Source organism: Melitaea cinxia, chromosome 14 (genome assembly GCF_905220565.1).
Source record: "Melitaea cinxia chromosome 14, ilMelCinx1.1, whole genome shotgun sequence".
Classification (NCBI taxonomy): domain Eukaryota; kingdom Metazoa; phylum Arthropoda; class Insecta; order Lepidoptera; family Nymphalidae; genus Melitaea; species Melitaea cinxia.
The window spans coordinates 11,540,466-11,561,534 of record NC_059407.1 but is presented as its reverse complement, the minus strand read 5'-3'; the positions used below and the strand labels follow the sequence as shown (position 1 = coordinate 11,561,534).

The window sequence follows — 21,069 nt, the reverse complement described above, 5'->3', positions numbered from 1 at the left end:
TCAGTTTCTATTTGTCAAATGGCTTTCCATTTTTATTTTTATTGTTATCGTTGACAATTCTAATTTTGATAATTTTACTTACTAACGCTTAAATATTGTTAGTGATCTACGTCAGATTACCTTTTTGGTATATTGTTTAACAGTTTATGGTTGTGATGAGTAATGTTTTAACAAAATCTGGTGAGTGGATTTCAATATTGAAATGGCTGAATGCAAAAACCTTACAGAAGATCACACCTAAATAATACTGCTTTCAAGCAGTGTTGTGTTCCTGTTGGTGAATAAGGTGACCAGAGCTCATGGGGAAAGTCGGATAGGGTCGCCAACGCGCTTGCGATGCTTCTGGTGTTGCAGACGGTAATCGCTTACCATTTGGTGAGCCATACGCTTGTTTGACTACCTGGTTATATATATATAAAAAAAAAAAAAAAAATAGTTGCATAATCTTTTCTTTTCAACTATATTTGTATTAATAATCGTAAACTTTGAAACTGCCAAAGAATCTAATTATATATTTACTAAAAATAAAACAAATATTTACAAAAAATAATCATTATAATTCATTTTCATAAGTACAAATAATTACTGAAATTAATCAAATGTCACAAAAATAACAAAATATTTTCAATTCATCAATCATTGCAATATGGAAATACATTAACATTTAATAACGTAAACACACAACTAATACTATTGTAAAATGTGTTGTATTAAACAATCACAATACATTCACCCGAGACCATGATTGGGAACGAATATAAGGCAATATTGTATTGCAGTCTTTATTGTTTCACGCAAAGGTGCATCGAATCCAGTTTTTGAACAATGGTCTTTCATCAGCCACATGGTTATAATATATAGATATATTTGTACAGTATTTATCGACAATTTCACAAATATTTATTGCTAATTCTGAACATTTCCTCTAATTTACGATAGACTATCATAAAAAAAAAATGAGAACTGTAGAATCACTTAATTAATAATTCGCTCAGAGGAATAGCATCTTATTAAAGTTATTTTTGTATCCTAATCAAATCTGTAAGTAATTTTATTTCGTTTGCTATTATTACAATGGGAGTACACGAAGTCTTTATTTGCAATCAGTCTATTAATAAAAAGTTTTTACATTATTTTGCTGTATGTATTGTATAATTGTTATTTGCTTAAAACATTATTGCATGCATCTTGTGAGAAAAGAGATCCGTTATAATTAAAAGAATACACGTCATAATTTAAAAAACTTATCTATTGACATCCATTTAATGGATCGACATCTATGACTTATAATTAACGGGCAGTGCCGAGAAAATAATTAACTATCAAATGACAAATACATTAAACGATCTCGATTTATATGGCGCCAATCACAAAAAAAAAAAAAAAACAAAATATAGAAACATGAGTCTAAATAACAATTTGTCTGTCTCGACAGAATAGTCCGAATAACCTGAAAACAATTTCAACGTCCAGGTATAACTAGAAGCCTCGATCCGGAAAAATACTAATCCTTCGCTATACGGAGCTTTTTCTTTCCGATATGGAGGACCGCTTGCGACTCTGTATGCTACCTGAAGACATTTTCCGTTTACTTTCCCCATTACTAGGTCCGGGACTGGCCGATTTGTTAAAATTGGAACTAGTGCTTGCCATTCTGTTGGCGTTTTGTAGATTCGACGTTTTTCGTCTGACTGACGGGGAGGCTTCGACGTTGTTTAGTTTTGCGGAAGTGGTAGGTGGTTTTTGTTCAATGATCACAGGTTGCTGGTATTTGCCTACTGTATTCCAATGTTCTCGCTGTGCTTTTAGAGATTCACGCATTTTTTCTTTGGCTTCGGCGTTATCCGCCAACATTTGGTTTAACATTTGCACGGTTTGGTAGAGTGCTACCGGACTGAGGAGCCCGAAATCATGTAATGAGCACATGTGCAGTATGAAATTCCTGTACAAGTTCTTTTCGAGCAGCTCCTTCCCTTTCATTTGAAGGAACATTTGGCAAGCTAATGGTATCTGACAGTCGCCTACATAGTTGTACTTCATCACGTGCAAATTCCACATTTTCATTAATTCCTTTTCACCTTCGTTTACATCTGTAAACTCATCTATCATCATCATGGTCTTCTGCTGAAGCCATAATGGATCGGTCTCGTTCTCAGAGTCGATGTCCAGCTCGTTTGGATAGACTGGGAGGCAGGTGATCGTGTGATGATATAATCTGGAAGTGAAATGTAGAAATAAGAACAGCAGTCCATTTGGGATCTGACGTTTGGTCATTTTAACAAAAAAATCTTATGCGCGCTGCCATTTTTAACTGACCTAAAAAAAAAAAAAGATAAGGTTCTCATTTCAACTGATTTTTTACATTCTAAATTTTTACCGGGTGTACTGAATTGGATGATTTTTTTTTGTTAATCAAAATCTGGATTTATTAAATCAAATCTCTTGTAGTTTGAGAACTATAATTATGTCAGAATTTTTTTTTCAATAAACAAAACAATTATCATCACAGCAGCCTTTCGCAGTCCACTACTGGACATAGGCTTCCACAAGTTCACGCCAAAAATAACGTGAAATCATGTGTTTTGCCCATAGTCACCACGCTGGGCAGGCGGGTTGCTGACCGCAGTACTGGTTTTGTCGCACCGAAGACACTGCTGCCCGTCTTCGACCTGTGTATTTCGAAGCCAGCAGTTGGATGGTTATCCCGCCATCGGTCGGCTTTTTAAGTTCCAAGGTGGTAGTGAAACTGTGTTATCCCTCAGTCGCCTCTTACGACACCCACGGGAAGAGAGGGGGTGGCTATATTCGTTACTGCCGTAACCACACAGCAGAACCAGAACAAAAAAACAAAACTAAACTCAATAAAAAAATAAAAGCTAGGCGATGTCAGACCGGTCGGGCCCCGTGAGATACGGGCGTCGCGCGTCGCCGGTACACGTAGAAGAAACGAAATAATTGTGTTTGCGCGCAAACGAAAAAAAAACCGACTTCAATTACATCGACAAGTAATACAACGCAGATTGACGAAAAAATAGTCAAGCAACTTCGCGTTATCAAAGATTACTCAAAAAGTAGTTATCAGATCTCGATAAAATTTATATGTGACCACATGATAAACATCAGCTTTCGATTAAATTAAAAATTATCAAAATCGGTACACCCAGTAAAAAGTTATTGCGGATTTTCGAGAGTTTCCCTCGATTTCTCTGGGATCCCATCATCAGATCCTGGTTTCCTTATCACGGTACCAAACTAGGGATATCCCCTTTCCAACAAAAAAAGAATTATCAAAATCGGTGCATCCAGTAAAAAGTTATGTGGTATAATACAACGTAGGTCGATGAAAAAGGCGTCAAGTAAAAACGCATTATTAGATATAACTCGAAAAGTAGTTGTTAGATCTCAAATAAATTTAAATGGGACCAATTGGCACACACCACCTTTCGATTAAAACAAAATTTGTCGAAATCGGTCTACCCGGTCAAAAGTTCTGATGTAACATACTTAAAAAAAAAAAAAAAAAAAAAAAGAAAAAAAAAAATACAGTCGAATTGAGAACCTCCTCCTTTTTTGGAAGTCGGTTAAAAAAAAAAGAAGGCTCGGCCGAGAGGTTGCGTTACCGGTTGTGGCCGGAGAGGTAGGGGCGCTGCGCGTCGCCGGCGTCGGCGTCGTCCAGCTCCAGGAACTCAGCGAGGCTGGCGGCGGGCGCGCGGCGGCGCGCGCGCGGGCGCCACAGCAGCAGGCGCGTGAGCGCGGCGCGGCGCGCGGGCCCGGCGCGCGGCGCGGCGCGGCACAGGTCGTGCGGGCTGCCCGTGTACGAGCCGTCGTACAGCTCGTTGATGGACACGTCCACGCGCGCGCCGCCCGCCATGGGCTGCGCCAGGGCTCATTTCACTACTCGTCATCGTGTTTACGCGAATTTCGCTCCTTGTGATGAAACAACTTTTTCGGACGGAATTTCCTGCTCAAAATATGGAGCAGCCCGACTGGGGTAGTACCTCGACCTTACAGAAGATCACAGCAAAATAATACTGTTTTCAAGCAGTATTGTGTTCCTGTTGGTGAGTAAGGTGACCAGAACTCCTGGGGGATTGGGGATTAGGTCGGCAACGCGCTTGCGATGCTTCTGGTGTTGCAAGTGTCTATAGGCTGCGGTAGTCGCTTACCATCAGGTGAGCCGTACGCTTGTTTGCCGATCCAGTGACATAAACAAAAAAAAAAAAAAGTCAAGCGTGTAGAAAATTTAATACGAGCCGAGCCGAGATAGAATCCGAAAAAATTGTTTCATTATAATATTTAGAGGATTGTTTTGGTGTTAATTAACAAAAAAAAAAAAAAAAAAAATTGGCCATGTAATTTTTTTGACGACGGTGACCGTGGTCGCTGTTAAGTATCCGAAAAGTCGAGCGTGTAGAAAATTTAATAAGCCGAGATAAAATCCGAAGAAATTGTTTCATTATAATATTTAGAGGATTTTTTTAGTGTTAATTAATACAAAAAAAAAAAAAAATTGGCCATGTAATTTTTTTGACGACGGTGACCGTGGTCGCTGTTAAGTATCCGAAAAGTCGAGCGTGCAGAAAATTTAATAAGCCGAGATAGAATCCGAAAAACTTGTTTCATTATAATATGTAGAAGAATTTTTTTTTTTGTGTTAATTAATACAAAAAAAAAAAAATTGTCCATGTAATTTTTCCAAGCTATCTGATGCTGTGACTAATGGAAAATTATCTAAGATGTTTTAGTCTCATTTAACTGTAATAGAATTTAAAAAAATATTCTTGCTTTGTTTGATTATATATTTTGATTAGCTCCCGTTATATGTTTATATTGACAATACAAATACTACATAGTTTAGGCAATCTATTTGTATATGGTATTTCAGACCTTTGATAAAAGATTCCCACCTGGCTTCCTACTGGCCACATAGGAGCTCTTAAGTGATAACCATTTATATTAGTCTAGTGGACCCAGCAGACATTGTCGCACCATCACATTACATGTGACATACCGACACCTACCGGATTCAATTGCTTACAAACCACCCATGAACCCATTAAAATGTACACACGAAATTAGTCCAACCTTTTAGGAGTAGGTGACAAACACACACAGAATAATATATATATTATTAAGTAGTTAGTATGATATAGCTTAAAAACAAAACTTACAAAATAAGTAAAATTGAATCTAGAATGGCACAGTTTGAGATGCTTCAGCAAGGAATACAGTGTCCCACAGTCGAGCGAACACCACGGACAGTGCAAATCGTCGCACGCCTCCGTCTGCTGGCGAGAGTTATTGTTGTATAGGAACTGGTAGATGATCTGCTGGCGCTTTTCTCCTTCACTTATTTCTGTTTTCAATTTATCACCTGCAAAGAGTTATAAACATTGTTAAGTTTCCTAAAATCTATACGTCTGAAAATATTAAATCAAACTTAGTACTTTTTTTAAATATACCAAAAAATTAAAGTCAAAACACGAAAGCCTGACAATGAGATTGTTATGAATATAAAATTTTAGAACTAATTTATATACACCAAAATTGTATTATTTTATTTTCTCGAAAAGTATGTACAACGGTCAAATGTGTTTAATTATAAAAAGTTAACATGTTTCAATACAAGCCTCGTTAATATTAAAAGAAAACAACAAAATATGCACCCAAACAATTTATTTTGTGAGACATTGTCGAAATCAGGTGTCCTTTGGCACTTTACTCAACTGACAAATCACTTTAAAAAATTCACATACTATGGATATGGCCACGAGCAATGTCATGCCTAATGTTTATTTACAGACACTATAGAAGCACAAGAAAACTATAAATGCCAGCTTGTTTACTTGCTTATGTTAAGGTAAGTAAAGTAAATGTTATGCCAAAATGTCGTGTCAAGTGTTCTCACTACGATCACAGTACTATACTAACATTTTGTATCCATTTATGTCTTTTTGAATGGACTTTAATAATGTTTTTTATTGTTAAAGGCATTTTTGGCTTCTATTACCTGCGTGAATAAGGCATACTTTTGTTTAATACATTATATGAAAAGGTTAAGGGAACTTTTACGACTGCATTTCTTTTGTTTAACATAATGTATTGTTATTAGTACATTTTTTTGTAGTTGGGGATCATTGTTGTAAAAAAACAACCTTTTTTTGTATAAGAGTTAGTGGCGTAGTGTGGTTGTCGGCCGCCCCGGGCGGAAGAAAATTTTACCGCCCCCTTATTTAGGTATTTCAATTTAATGTATACTAAACTCACTTAGCTGAGTGGCTATGACACTATAGAGTTTAGCCACCCCATCTCATCCCGTGTGTGTCGTAAGAAGCGACTAAGGGATAGCAAAGTTCCAATAATAATAATAATAATAAAGCTTTATTTAATTCCACACAAAATTCATCAATCATTATCTCAATTTGCCCAAATCAAAATTACAATCAATTAAAAAAACAATACAAAATAATTAATAATACCTATTAGATTTTATTAGATTAGTGATCATTATTAAGACACACTATTTCATATGAAATAAATTAATTAATTAATATTATGAAATAGCAAAGTTACGATACCACCATGGAACTAGTGAAGCCGACCGATGGCGGAATAGCCATCCTACAGCTGGCTTTTTAAATACAAAAACCGAAGATGGGCAGCAGTGTCTTCGGTGCGACAAAGCTAGCCCTGCGATCACCAACCCGCCTGCCCAGCATGGTGACTATGGGCAAAAACCCTCGTGAGTTCGCGGCAAAATTTTCGGGTCTCAGTTCCCGGCAGCCCCACTATTCCCGGCTACGGCAGCGGCCGCGGTAACGGGGGGCGGAAGGTGCTGAGAATCACCGGGTTACGGGAGGCTGCCATGAGCCAGACGCATGCTGGTTTTCTGGTCCATTAACAACGTTGTGGAAGTCAGCAGTGTGTCGACCCGGGTAGCGTACCTTGTACTTAAACTCACTGACAGGTACTCCCTGAAAGTGATAAAGGTCTATGCGCTGACCTCAGCACACTCTAACGCACGAAACTGAAGTCGAAGCCTTATATGATGATATTACTAGGGCCATGCATGGGACTATTTCGACCTTCTACAACATTGCTATGGGAGACTTCAACGCTAAAGTGGAAATACAAGACCACGACGAATCGGGTATCGGACAACACGGGTTGAAGCGCAGGAACCGCAGGGGGCAGATGCTCGTCAACTACCACGAGTCAGAGGGGCTCTTCTTGATGAATTCATTTTTTTGAGATGTGGATGATTTATGTGGCTTCGAGCAGTTCCAAATGGAATTCCAAAACCGATTCGATTCGCTGGAAACTACTGGCGACGTGGACGAGATGACCAATAACATGGTGAAGATGGTGTGTACACTGGGTCGCAGACACTTTCCGCCGACGAAGTCAACGAAGCAGTCCAACTTTCTCCAGAAGCCTTGGATCTAATGCGGCGGAGGCGCGAGTTGCCCACTGCTCAAGCAGTTTCGCCAGAACAGAAGGCTCTTTCCAAGAAGATACAAAAACTTGTACGCCGAGACCTCCGTTGCTCAAATACGAGAGACATTGCTACTCTGATTGAGCAGAATAGGGATGACGAAGTTACGACTGAGCTACTTAAAACTGCAGGGCGATCTGGCCTAAGTCTTGACGAGACTCTAACGCCGTCATCGACCGAGGTACCACGCCGGAGGCGTGAAAAGTAGTGTGGTGCTGCTGTTCTTTAAAAGAGGCGACAAGTCTCTGTTAAAGAATTATACACCGATCTCACTTCAGAGCCACATCTATAAGCTGTTTTCGAGGGTTGTTACGAATCGTCTCACCAAATCGAAATCAATTCACGGGTTGCGAAATGGCTACAGCACTGTAGACCACATCCATACTGTTTCACATATCCACATTGTTTGGGAGATTATACAAAAGACAGAAGAATATAATTAGCCACTGCGTATGGCATTTATGGACTACAAAAAATCCTTCAACTCTGTCGAGACCTGGGCTGTCCTGGACACTCTGCAGAGATGTCATATCGACTGGTGATATATCGAGGTACTGAGATGTATGTACGACGCGGCGACGATGACCGTTCATATCCATAACCATAGAACAAGAATATTTTCCTCCGGCGTGGGGTAAGACAGGGAGATGTAATATCACCGAAACTGTTTAGCACTGCACTGGAGGATGTCTTCAAGACCTTGGACTGGGGGGGACGTCATCAACGTCAACGGCGGATACATCTCTCACCTTCATTTCGCTGACGATATCGTAATCTTTGCGGAGATGTTGGATGAGCTAGGCCAAATGCTGACCGACCTAAACGAGTCCTCCCGACGAGTCGGTCTCGGTACAAACTTGGACAAAACGAAAGTTATGTTTAACAACCAAGTCATACCAAGACCGGTATCGGTCGATGGTACCCTTCTCGAAGTTATTCAGTATTATATTTACCTAGGCCATACCATCCAACTAGGCCGCAACAACTTCGAGATGGAAGCCGATAGTAGGATTCGGTTGGGCTGGGCGGCGTTTAGCAGGTTTCGTCGAGTCTTCACTTCGAATATGACGTAATGCTTGAAGACAAAACTCTTCGAGCAATGCGTCCTGCCTGTGTTAACATACGGAGTCAAGACGTGGACACTGACGAAGGGACTGGTCCACAAGTTTAAAGTCGCTCAACGTGCAATGGAACGGGCTATGCTTGGGGTTTCTCTCAAAGATAGGATTAGAAATGAGATTATCAGCGAGAGAACGAAAGTAACCGACATAGCCCACAGAATTAGCAAGTTGAAGTGGCAGTAAGCTGGTCATCTGTGTCGCAGGACCGATGGCCGTTGGAGCAGACGGGTTCTGGTAAAGACCGCGTCTTGGCGAACGCAGTGTAGGACGTCCTCCGGCCCGTTGGACCGACGACTTACGTAAGATTACTGAAATTGCTGAAAACCGGGATGCGAATCTGGTGCGAACTTGGGGAGGCCTATGTCCATAATATCATTAAAAGAAAAGGGATTCCCCGACTTCACCTTAAAATAAGTAATGAAAAATTCCGTGCTCCTTTCAATCGATCCGAAGTTGTAGTTGCGATAAAAATAATATAAAATGATTCAAATATTTACTAATTATTTTTATTATTTATGTGTTGTTCAATTTTGCTGCCCCCTAAAAAGTGCCGCCCGGGACGCCACTACGCTACGCCACTGATAAGAGTCTTTATTTATCACTGACAACTTATTCTACTTGTTCTCATTTTCGTGTTTCTACATGACAAACCATCTTTTCAATATTATTTCGAAATATCCGTCGTATCATCATCATTCATACAATTGTTTTAAAGTAAGCTATTTTATCCTATCTTATCCAACAGCTCAAAGCCTTCCATCACTTCTAAAAATGCGCCATATTCCGTCTATGCAGCGTAACCGTCTACTTGAAATTATGCTCGTTAGTCGAGTTGCAGCGTTTATAGAAGTGTCGGTGAAACAGCATTACTTTTAGCTTCAAATAATATTCATTACATGGTGTTAGTCGCTAAAGAAATTCAGTTGCTTTTTTAAAGTGTTATGTGAGTGTCCCACGCTGCTGTATTTTCGAAGGTAAGTTTAAAATTTTGTAACTTACAGTGTCGAATGTATTCTATATATATAATGTAGGCTCCTTGTAAAGGTTTCGTGTATTATTTTGCAAGATAACGCTGTAAATGATTAGATTATTCAACGTAACAAATTTGAAACCTCGAAATCGTTAAGTGCATAATTCCGTCTATTTTGAATGGGGCTAGATCGTGATATGACGAATTTGCCCCATTTCTGAGGTCGTAAACCTTTTTTGTCCCAACTTTTTAAAACAGAACCATTTATTCAGCATATTATGTACTTACTTGGAGTTCAAAGAAAGTTCATTTGAAAGAGAATATTATATATTATATAATTTTTGTAACAGTTACAGAATAATTTGTTTTTTTTTTTTTTTTTTTTTTATGATAGCAAATAGTCGTTGTATGACTAGTAAATTTAGATAATTCGGTTGGTAATAAATTTAATTAATTAAATTGTTTCAGTTCAACTAGACGTCGCCGTCATTCATTATGGTACGTACATATAAAAGACGTACAAATAGAGGTGCTTATGATAAAAATCAACTATCTTAAGCCGTAGTAGCAGTGCGTAATGGCACCCTTAAGTGGTTACAAAGCTGCAAAAGTATACAAAATTCTAAGAATGAGAATAATGGACCACGTACATAAAAAAGAAGCTCCAATATGATTGGGAGGAAAACCACCCTTATCTTCCGAAGTTGAAATGAATTTTGCATCCTGTCTTCATATTATGGAAACATGGCTTTATGTTGTAAAAGTATAAAAAGGATTAAACTATCTTTTAGATTTTCTTTTACGTTGATTGTATTCGTGTACTAAAACTAGTACTTACAGTACCCGGCAATTAATACAATTAATGTTTTTGCTTTTTTTTATTCATCGACAGGCTCGCGTTTGACCGCTATCTCGCTCTGATGTTAAGCGAAGATTTTTTTTGTTTTTTATATTGTTTATCTTTGATACTTCTCATTTTATGTTTAGTAGATTTTATAGATACTATGATGAGACCGATTGTTAACTTTATTAAGACTAAAATACAATTTGATTTTGATAAGTTTTAAGTCTGTTATTGAATTAAAACGATTTACGATACCAGATGTGCATTTTTATTTTATGAAGGTACTTTAACTTTATCCAGATAATTAAATATTTTTCTGTGTGCTTTAATCTTAAGTTTGCTAAATTAATGTGTTTATTTCATCCGCGACGTCATCAGCATAAATTTGTTTATCTCACAAGAAATCTATGGGAATGTACATCATATACGTTAATCTAAGATGTTTTTAAACATGTAAGTACCAAATAACATGATTGCACACTCATAAATCGAATCACCCAATGTTTTAAAAAAGAAAAAAATATTAAAATTATAAATTTTCTGTGCAAAAGATAATAAACTAATATAAATAATAATAAACATGTTAACCACCCCTGCTTGTTTAAGCATGCCGAAATAGCCCCTAAAAATGATTTTTACCTATTTGACCTGACAGAGACTTTATTTTTAAAGTTGTTAAGCACAGAATTGACTATCTCTTAAGAACTTATGTCATTATTACGTGTTTCCTTAAAACCACTAAAGATTTCAATAAATTCTTCCAGTATGACGGATTTTCCCGATTTACAAGAAAAATCCATCTACTGGTCAAATTTAAAAAAAAAATGTTGTATATTCTAGTACTGGTAATAGTTTAATTACATATTATCACTGCATTTAAAAGTTTACAACATTATTATTTCCATGAGATAATAAATCAAAACGTTCATTGGATACGGGCACTCAATTGTAAGTAGAAAAAGACTATGCCGGAATTAGCCACCCTGACCTTACTCTATAAATCTAATATTAGGAAACAGAAATTAGGTGGTATGTGAAACCAAATAAAAATGGAATTTTTGGCCTAAAAAAGCACACTTACTTCTCTAATTATTTGTAAACAGTAAAAAAATGCAACTACATTTTCTCTGTGAGAGTAAAATAATTACCTAAGTTAATTTGGTAATTGTCTAGTAGTTTACTAGGTAACTTATATTTCATCACAGGTTGCTATAGAGCCAAGAATAATAATTGTTTTATTTAGTTATTTGCAAACATAAAAGCAGAATAAACTTACCATTACTAACGGAACACTTTTGTGTAGATAGTTTGTCTTTCGTAGAACACGGTTCCATTTTTATACCATTAGCTTCTCCGGCTTGCTGATAAAGCTTTGGTCTGTTCACCAAGCCATTTGTAGGTTCTTGACTCCAGCTGAGTTTTAGTTTAAGAAGTGGTCTCACTTTGAATATATTAAATGGATTTGATTCTGAATCATTTTCCTAAAAAATATATTGATAGCTAAAATTTTATTGCTTTTTTTGTTACTGCATAATTAAAACTTTTCTTAATTACTTACATATCCAAAATGTTAACATGTCGATGGACCAAATAATGACAACTGGTCAGTTTTGCATATAATATAATCTACTTCAATCCAATTTCTACAAAATATAAAAAATAATAGTCAAAATGACCTATGGTAAATCACCGTTCTTAATCTCTTAAAAGTAAGTTAAGTTAGAATTAATTGCTAATGTTAATACTCTAACACTACAAGAATATTCATTAATAATACAAATTTTTATAAATTTAGACACAGTTTTTGACGTATTTTGTAATAACTGGATTGGAAATGAACTAAAATATTTAATTAACAAAATGCACACTCACATTAGCTATTGTTTCCCACTGAGCCATCAAGGCTTTGTGAGGAGACCTCGCAATAGTGGCACTGCGACCACCTGGTGTGACGTCATGTAATACAAGATCATATTCTCCGTTGGTTAAGAGACATCGGTTATGCTTGTCATAGACAATGAGCTCACTGCCATACAGTTTACTCCATTTGTTATCAGTACTTGATGAGTTTAGGTCTGTCGATGACTTGAGGCGTTTTGTCAGTGGTTCTAAAACAGACCATTAAATTGTAGTACAGTTAAGTCAGAAGCTTCTAAAGTATTATTTTCATTAAAATATTATTGAAAGGTATTTTTAGCATACTCTTTTATGTGTTTAAAGGTGTGCCAATAAAAGTATACTGCTTTCATTAAATTATATAAAAGAATGCTTAAAATACAACTGATTTCTATGTCAATATATATGACCAGTATTAAAGCAAGCACTAATTCCACTGATAAACTGTAATGTGACTTGGAGGATTAATAAAATTTAATAAATAAACAAAAATATATTCTTACCATCATTGTCACCATTGGTTATTTCAGTGGAACTTGTTCCATTTGTGGTTACTGATGCTTTAGTGACTGTAACCCTTAACATTAACATGTAAGACTTAACATTAGGACCCTGAGAAGGGCTGAAGGTATCACTAGAAATGCTGACTGCAGAGGCCATAGCCGGAGGCTCTGATGTTGAAGGATTGAGAGGAACAGAACAACTGCCGACCTATAAATGTGAAACATTTAATAAAAAAGTTCCTTATTATCAGTTATCATAGAAGCATAATATATTAAAAAATGTGTAATTGATTTTAAGTATTAAAATATGTTATCGTTTTTTAAGATTTTATTGATATAAATTTTGTTAATGTATCTTTAACATGCAATGTGTTTTATTATTAATATGTAATTTATGAATATTTATACTATTGAAATATTTTGTATTTTAATATTAAGTTTTACAAAATTTACCATTTTCGATGATTAATATCACAGTGTTTACTATCTGTTATTATTACATATACAACTACAATGAATAACTTACTGAAACTTCCACAATGGCTGAAGAGCTTTCCTTTCTCTTTTTGTGACATATTTTCAATAACAAAGTCTCTACTTTCACTTGGAAATCTCTTGGATCGTCTAAGCTCTTGTCGTAAAATCCCAAAAACGTTAAAGTCATGTAACCTCCTAAGCTGTTGGGTTGTAACTCTGTGCTCTTTTTCAAAGTTATCTTTTCCAATAGAGAGTCAACTTTAAAACCGACGCGACTTTTATTACTTCTGGACATTCTACGCTTCATGTAGGATAATGTCCTGTTTAAAAAAATAGGCTGTGAACCAAAATAAAGCACTTTCAATACAAACTTGTTATGAATTTTATTTACACAATCACTTATTCAATTGTTATACGAACCGATAACATATTTCTCGTCCGTAAAAATCTGTATATTTGCGTAGGTTCTGAAATGGGAAACAAATTTGAATAAAATGTTATAATGTACAAACTATCTTTGCGAGAGCGCGTCTTATTGTCACTCATAATCACAACTTACTCTCAAAAGCTTGTAAGAATAACTCATGGTCAGCCTGTAAATGATCTATTTTAGTGTTTTTGTTTGTTTCACTATCTTTTTCACGCTTTTTTGGAGGCATTTTAGGTATCACCTAGCCAACTTACTACTGAAACCGCCAAGTTCATCAGTTCGTTGACTTGACAGCGTCAGGTCAAACCATAGGCAATAAATAATTTTTGCACGCTGACCACTGATGCAGTGACCTGAGTTATTTGAGTAATTTTTATTATTAGTTGAATTTAAAAATTGCACATATACATACAAGCAGTTTTTTATGAAATATAAAACAAAAGTCTTTATTTCGTTGCGCTAGTGTAAGCTATTTTGCATGATAAATAAAAGGGAAAGAATTCGTAAAATACTTGATCCTAGGTAAAATATATTTGTTTTTAAACGTATAAATTTTTGACATATTTTGTTGATATGACATAATGACATTTAAAAGTTTTTATTTTATATAATCTTTGGTTTGGTATCAATTCGACTGAAAGTATTCCAATTCCCGCACAAGTTTACCTGAAAGAAAAGTTAACTTGCCTAAGACAAAAACACACAAAGATATATAAAAATACAATAGTAAATATATACTTGGAATAGTTAACTTTTGTTAGATATCTCCATCCCGTTATAGTTTTATATTGTTAGTTTCAATGAAAGTGCATAAAGAAGTAATAAACGGGGAGAAAACACACATTAATAAGGATTTTAGGTCAGTAGGACGTGGAATCTCAGGGGGAAGAGCATCATACAAAGAGAATCGTAATTTAGGACAAGAAAAAAATATATATTCTGGGGTGCCTTCGTCTAAACCACATTCTCAAATAGAGGAGTCTTTGATTCGTATTTTGGCCAGGAATACAGGTGTACACGAGTGGCCCAACCTTAGACGACATATAGTTGAGGTAACGGCTTTGCTTGCATCGCGATATTTAAAGAACCACGGCTTGACTAATATTGATTCCTGGATGCTAGCATAGTACTTCCCTTTAATGAGGCTACTACGGGACCAATGTTCACCCCAGTCTGAGAGCATACGGGTTTTGGAAAGGGTCATGAGATCATAACAGTAAGCCCTATATTGACACAATATTCCATATGTAGTGGCTTCCTTCGCATAGTAATCTGCATCTTCATTCCCTTTAATACCTGAGTGACCAGGAATCCATACCAGTTTGACATGGATCCCCTTTAAGTGACACTTAAAGAGCAAATGCTTTATCTTTAGGACTAAATAGAATTTGACTTTCGATTTAAATTGATTAGAAAGGATGGCTTGAAGTGAGCATTGGGAATCCGAGAGTATAACAGATTTATCTAAATGGTGCGACTCTATGTAGGATACTGCTTCAAAAATAGCCAAAAGTTCACCAGTAAAAACAGAAGAATGTGGAGGCAATTCAAAATTTAGCACCACATTAAATTTCGGAATCCACACTGCTGACCCAATAGATCCCTCCTGGGTTAATTTTGAGGCATCTGTAAATACATGTATCCAGTCCTTACAAATTTCATTAATTTTATAATTAAACTGGAAGTTAGCGAGGGAGGAACCTTTTTCTATACCAAGATTTAATACAACTTCGGGGACGCTAGTGATGGCTTCATATGGGATCTTATATAAGGGATTTAGCTTACACTGATAAATTGGACAGGGAAGACTGGTCAATTTAAGGAAAGATTTGATTAAACATGGCAGCTCCTTGTGTCTCCAGTAATTAGAAGAAGAAGTAAGTTCAGATAGGATAGATAATTTTGGAATAAGAGGATGAGAAGAATACTGATATGCTTTGAAAAGAAAACGGTCAGAAAGGTATTGTCTCCGAAACTGAAGAGGAGGCTCCCCACATTCAATCTGAAGAGCGTTGATTGGTGAGGATCTCATGGCACCAATAATTATTCGTAGCGACTTTGACTGAATCTTATCAAATAATTTTAAGCTAGTTTTATTACTGTTTTGAAGTAAAAACGATCCATAGTCCAAGTGGCTGCGAACCAGGGCGTTGTACACCAGTTTTTGGGTGTATGGATGTGAACCCCACCAGACACCAGAGAGCGAACGCATAATATTAATGTTTTTTTCACATTTTTTTACCTTCAAATTAATGTGAGTTGATCCTGACATTTTCGAATCTAGTACAACTCCCAAAAATTTTACACAATCCTTAACCGGGAAAGCTTGTCCGTTAAAAGTGACACTTATATTTGGAGTAGTTCTACAACGAGAAAACACCACAACACTACTTTTCTCAATAGAAATTGACATGCCATGGTTATCAAGCCAATCTGTTAAGTAAAATACAGCTCTGTTTATTCGTTCAACAGAGTCCGAGAGACTCTCAGAGGAAATATATAAAGCCAGATCATCCGCGTACTGAAGAATATTACAGAAACTAAGAACAGAGAGATCTAAATCGTGTGTGTATATACTATACAGAATAGGACTGAGAACGGAGCCTTGAGGGAGTCCTCTCCATATCAATCTAGGAGATAGATCCAGATTACGCGTAGAAATAAGGAGGGAGCGACAAGAGAGATAATTGAAAATGAAATTTACTATCCTCACTGGGATACTCAGATTGAGCATTTTTTGCCTGAGTACCGGAAGTAGTACATTATCGTACGCGGAAGAAATGTCCAAGAATAATCCTATGAGGGTCTCACGTCTGGAGAAGGCGATCTGGATATCAGTAACTAAGGTCGTGAGACTATCCATTGTTCCCAGGCCTTTGCGAAATCCAAACTGACTTTTTGAAAGAATGCCTCTGCTTTCCATTAGCCATTCTAGTCTATTTTTAATGAGGTGTTCTAATATCTTGGCAAGCGTACATGAAAGAGCGATAGGGCGGTATCCACAGGGATTGGTAGAGAGTTTTCCCGGCTTAAGAATTGGCAAAATTACTTGAATTTTCCATTCCTCGGGAGGAGTTCCAGTCAAATAAATGGCATTAATAACATCCAAGACAATTTTTTTAGTTGATGGACCACTTTTAACAAAAAAGGAATATGGTATGCCATCAACCCCAGGGGAGGAGTCTTCAAGGGACCCTAGTACCAACTGAAATTCCTCCCAAGAAAATGGGGAATCAAAACTTTCTGAAGTAGAAAGGGGAATAGAGGAAAAAGATTCAGATTCTTCTAAGGAAGGAACATAAGGAGGAGCCAGTCTTTGTGCAAAGGAGTTTAGCCACAGTGATGGATCAGTTGATATAGGGACATTGGATGAGAATGATCCACAGAATTTTCTTATATTTTTCCATACTAAAGAAGGAGAGGATGATGGAGATAGAATTTCACAAAAGTATCTCCAACTAAGTTTTTTCTTTTGTAAAAATAATCTGGTTGTTGCGACAGCTACATTTTTATATTTCATAAAATTTTTCTATAGTCATAGAAGCTGAATATATCCGTTCTGCCTCTTTTCTACTCTTGCATGCTTTTGAACACTCACTATCCCACCAGGGTGGGGAGGAAATCCTTGTACTCCCTACATTTTGAGGTATACACAAGTTGGCACTCCTGAGCAGACAATTTTTAAAATTATTATAAAGAGAGTGAACATTATAAATATTTATGGGGGGAAAATTTTGGGTTTCAGCATCAGTAGTTGAGTAAAAAAGTGACCAATCTGCCTTAGATAATTTGTATTTCAATCTGGGAGAGTTGGGTAAAGAAACAGGTAATGATGACAATGAAATGGAAATAACAATCGGGAAGTGATCACTTCCAAATGTATTTTGGAGGATGTTCCAAGTAAGATGAGAAGACAGGGATGGAGTGCATATGGATAAATCTACTGCACTCTTTGGATTTTGAGCGGGGGAAACTCTACGAGTAGGAGATCCATCATTAAGAATCACCAAATTTAAATTATCTATAAAATCAAGAAAGGAGGAAGAAAGTTGGTCACAGTAATAGGAATCTCAGCTAGTATGGTGAACATTAAAATCACCTAAAATAAAAATGGGAGGAGGAACAGAGGAAATAATAGTTTCAAGCTCAAACAGAACAGTCACATTTGGATCAGAAATGTACACAGAAAGAAAAGATATATTCATAGCGCGGACAGCAACTATGTTTAGTCCTACACTATGGGAAGGAAGAGAGATATAAGAATAAGTGGTATTACCGGAAACCAAAATGGCAACACCACCTTTACCATCATCTCTATCGTCCCTGAAACATGAGTATCCCCGGACCCCAAAATGAGACCCAGGTCTTAACCATGTCTCCTGAACGGCAAAGACAAGTGGTTTATAATAATTAGCAAAATAAATGAGATCTTGTTTTTTATTTCTAATGCTACGACTGTTCCACTGAATCACATTGTGCGCCATTGCTTTGTGACAAGGAAATTAAGTTGGATAATGTGGTCATGAGGTTGTTCGGTAGACCGGTGTCACTAAACCGGGAGACTAAGTTAATGACTATAGAGAGTAATTGTTCAATGAGATTATCGTTTGATGAAATATTGATCTCTTGGATCTCTTGGATCTCTTGAATCTCTTGGATCGTCTAAGCTCTTGTCGTAAAATCCCAAAAACGTTAAAGTCATGTAACCTCCTAAGCTGTTGGGTTGTAACTCTGTGCTCTTTTTCAAAGTTATCTTTTCCAATAGAGAGTCAACTTTAAAACCGACGCGACTTTTATTACTTCTGGACATTCTACGCTTCATGTAGGATAATGTCCTGTTTAAAAAAATAGGCTGTGAACCAAAATAAAGCACTTTCAATACAAACTTGTTATGAATTTTATTTACACAATCACTTATTCAATTGTTATACGAACCGATAACATATTTCTCGTCCGTAAAAATCTGTATATTTGCGTAGGTTCTGAAATGGGAAACAAAGAATAAAATGTTATAATGTACAAACTATCTTTGCGAGAGCGCGTCTTATTGTCACTCATAATCACAACTTACTCTCAAAAGCTTGTAAGAATAACTCATGGTCAGCCTGTAAATGATCTATTTTAGTGTTTTTGTTTGTTTCACTATCTTTTTCACGCTTTTTTGGAGGCATTTTAGGTATCACCTAGCCAACTTACTACTGAAACCGCCAAGTTCATCAGTTCGTTGACTTGACAGCGTCAGGTCAAACCATACATACAAGCAGTTTTTTATGAAATATAAAACAAAAGTCTTTATTTCGTTGCGCTAGTGTAAGCTATTTTGCATGATAAATAAAAGGGAAAGAATTCGTAAAATACTTGATCCTAGGTAAAATATATTTGTTTTTAAACGTATAAATTTTTGACATATTTTGTTGATATGACATAATGACATTTAAAAGTTTCTATTTTATATAATCTTGGGTTTGGTATCAATTCGACTGAAAGTAAACATTAGACTTTATAAATTATAAAACTTTTACAAATATAATGAAAAAATGCACAAGTTTACTAATGATAAAAGAAATATACAAAAAAAATTAAAATGTATCCAAAAAAGTGCTATGGAACGGGGCTTAGACCGAGCTTTAATTAGACAATTTAATAATATTTGTTCCCTGAATCAAAGGTCGCTTATTGGAATAAAAAGTGCAATAATAACAATAGGAATAGCATTTATAGCAGCAGTTTTAACCGGATTAGCAATTGAATATTTATTAACCGCAAGGTGTTTGATACCTATTAATCACTTGGTGTGGGAAGTGACGCGACCACTCGCCGATTGTAGCTATTGTGCGAATATTACGAAACCTATTATATTGCAGAACATTACTCGTCGTAATTTTAGGGTAGGGTTTTATATGATTATCTTAAATGAATGTATTATATAGCATGATGTATTTAGTAATAAAACAATTTTTACCATTGAAATGTTTTAGAAGTACGCGTATTCATCAAAACCTATTATAGTTAAAAAGGCAATAAAGCATTGGAGGGCTGCTAAAGAGTTAAATTTTTATATGTTTAGAAGACTTTATGAAGAAGTTTCTGGCAGCTATGAGAGTTTAGAAGAAGGCTGTCAATTCCTTAATTTTAAAACAAATTTATTTACATTGAAAGAAGTGTTCGAGATGCCTGATGCCAGGGTTAGAAATGAGCCAGGGCAAGAGCCTTGGTATGTGGGATGGTTTGTATCAATTAATTGAAACTATAAATACCTCACACTTACACTACAGTCCCCAGCAGGATGCAATTCCTGTATCAGGGGTTCCCAAAAAACACACAATATACAAGCATAAACACCTATAATAAATATCTGTATGACCTATAAATTTATGTAAATATTTGTCATGTGATTAAATTAAATCTGTCCCTTTTGGCCGGTGTTGCTTTTACTTACTTTCCTATTCCAAAACTATGCTTACTGTCTTTGTATTGCTTTATAATTTTCTTTTACTCTAAAAATTTTACTGTCATTTGTATGTGATTTTGCAGGGGAAATTGTCATCCAGACATTTTGGCAAAAGTGAGAAAGTATTACAGTATGCCAGAATTTTTACCAGAGGATGCAGAATTTCCAGCAACCGAAAATATATTTTTTGGATATGAAATAGGAGCTGTTATGCATGTAAATATATTTTAAGAATAATAATTTTGTGCTACTTTTAGTTTTACAGATATTAATATTCCAGTCAAATTTTTTCTCCTATTATTTTTTTTTTTTTTAGTTATTTGTTTTGTGGTTACATGACCATAACTATACCATTTTTCAGTTAGATTATATTCCACGACTAATGTGGCAAGGGCAAGTGAAAGGTAATAAGACTTGGACCGTAGTGCCTGTACCTGAATGTGAACATATTTGCAATAAATTTCAATACTATGTTGAGCCAGGGGATGTGGGTAGGTAAAATAATAAATTGTTTAGTAGTATGAGTTTACTGAATTTTTATAGCAATGATTTGGAACATAACAATACTTAATTAAGAAATTTTTTCAGTGTTACTGGATACTCGACTATGGTATCATGCAACAAGCATTCCCAAGGGCCAGTTTTCTCTGACTGTACAATCAGAGTATGGTTAAAGTTACTACAACAAATGCTTTAGTACAATTAGTATTATTTACATATCGAGATGCCAAAGTTTAAATTGCTTCTTTATACTTTTTATATGTGCCATTTTATTCTTGTGACTATTTATAATTTTAGCTTTAAGTGTAATTTATTTTTATAAAGTCATATTTAACTGAGATTAAATTTTTTTTTTATCTGAAATTGTAGTTCTTTTTTTAA

The 21,069-nt window shown here is 35.9% G+C and overlaps 2 protein-coding genes and 1 long non-coding RNA gene across 3 annotated transcripts; 2 read left to right on the top strand and 1 right to left on the bottom strand.

The window, feature by feature from the left end:
• Nucleotides 1-536: 536 nt before the first annotated feature.
• Nucleotides 537-14,038, bottom strand: LOC123659788 (polycomb protein suz12-B). The gene is made up of 9 exons (XM_045594961.1): nt 13,866-14,038; nt 13,727-13,773; nt 13,356-13,643; nt 12,830-13,037; nt 12,303-12,538; nt 11,707-11,911; nt 5,172-5,374; nt 3,621-3,874; nt 537-2,215 (listed from the first exon to the last, which is right to left on the bottom strand). The coding sequence occupies exons 1-9, from the start codon at nt 13,963-13,965 to the stop codon at nt 1,516-1,518; spliced, it is 2,241 nt and encodes a 746-aa protein (XP_045450917.1). The 5' UTR covers nt 13,966-14,038; the 3' UTR covers nt 537-1,515.
• On the top strand, nt 9,495-10,687 carry LOC123659789. The gene is made up of 2 exons (XR_006744088.1): nt 9,495-9,590; nt 10,055-10,687. It is a non-coding gene; the product is annotated as an uncharacterized LOC123659789 (long non-coding RNA).
• Nucleotides 14,039-19,174: 5,136 nt separating the features above from the next.
• On the top strand, nt 19,175-21,007 carry LOC123659488. Its single transcript, XM_045594702.1, has 5 exons — nt 19,175-19,624; nt 19,715-19,962; nt 20,271-20,403; nt 20,549-20,678; nt 20,776-21,007. The coding sequence occupies exons 1-5, from the start codon at nt 19,274-19,276 to the stop codon at nt 20,859-20,861; spliced, it is 948 nt and encodes a 315-aa protein (XP_045450658.1). The 5' UTR covers nt 19,175-19,273; the 3' UTR covers nt 20,862-21,007.
• The last annotated feature ends 62 nt before the right edge of the window (nt 21,008-21,069 follow it).

Coding starts and splice junctions, on each gene's coding strand:
- LOC123659788 (XM_045594961.1), bottom strand. CDS start 13,965: ATGCCTCCAAAAAAGCGTGAAAAAGATAGTGAAACAAACAAAAACACT. Junction 13,038..13,355: donor CAGCCATTGTGGAAGTTTCA/GTAAGTTATTCA, acceptor TCACATTTATAG/GTCGGCAGTTGTTCTGTTCC. Junction 11,912..12,302: donor AGTGGGAAACAATAGCTAAT/GTGAGTGTGCAT, acceptor TATATTTTTTAG/GAAAATGATTCAGAATCAAA.
- LOC123659488 (XM_045594702.1), top strand. CDS start 19,274: ATGCACAAGTTTACTAATGATAAAAGAAATATACAAAAAAAATTAAAA. Junction 19,625..19,714: donor TTACTCGTCGTAATTTTAGG/GTAGGGTTTTAT, acceptor GAAATGTTTTAG/AAGTACGCGTATTCATCAAA. Junction 19,963..20,270: donor GAGCCTTGGTATGTGGGATG/GTTTGTATCAAT, acceptor GTGATTTTGCAG/GGGAAATTGTCATCCAGACA.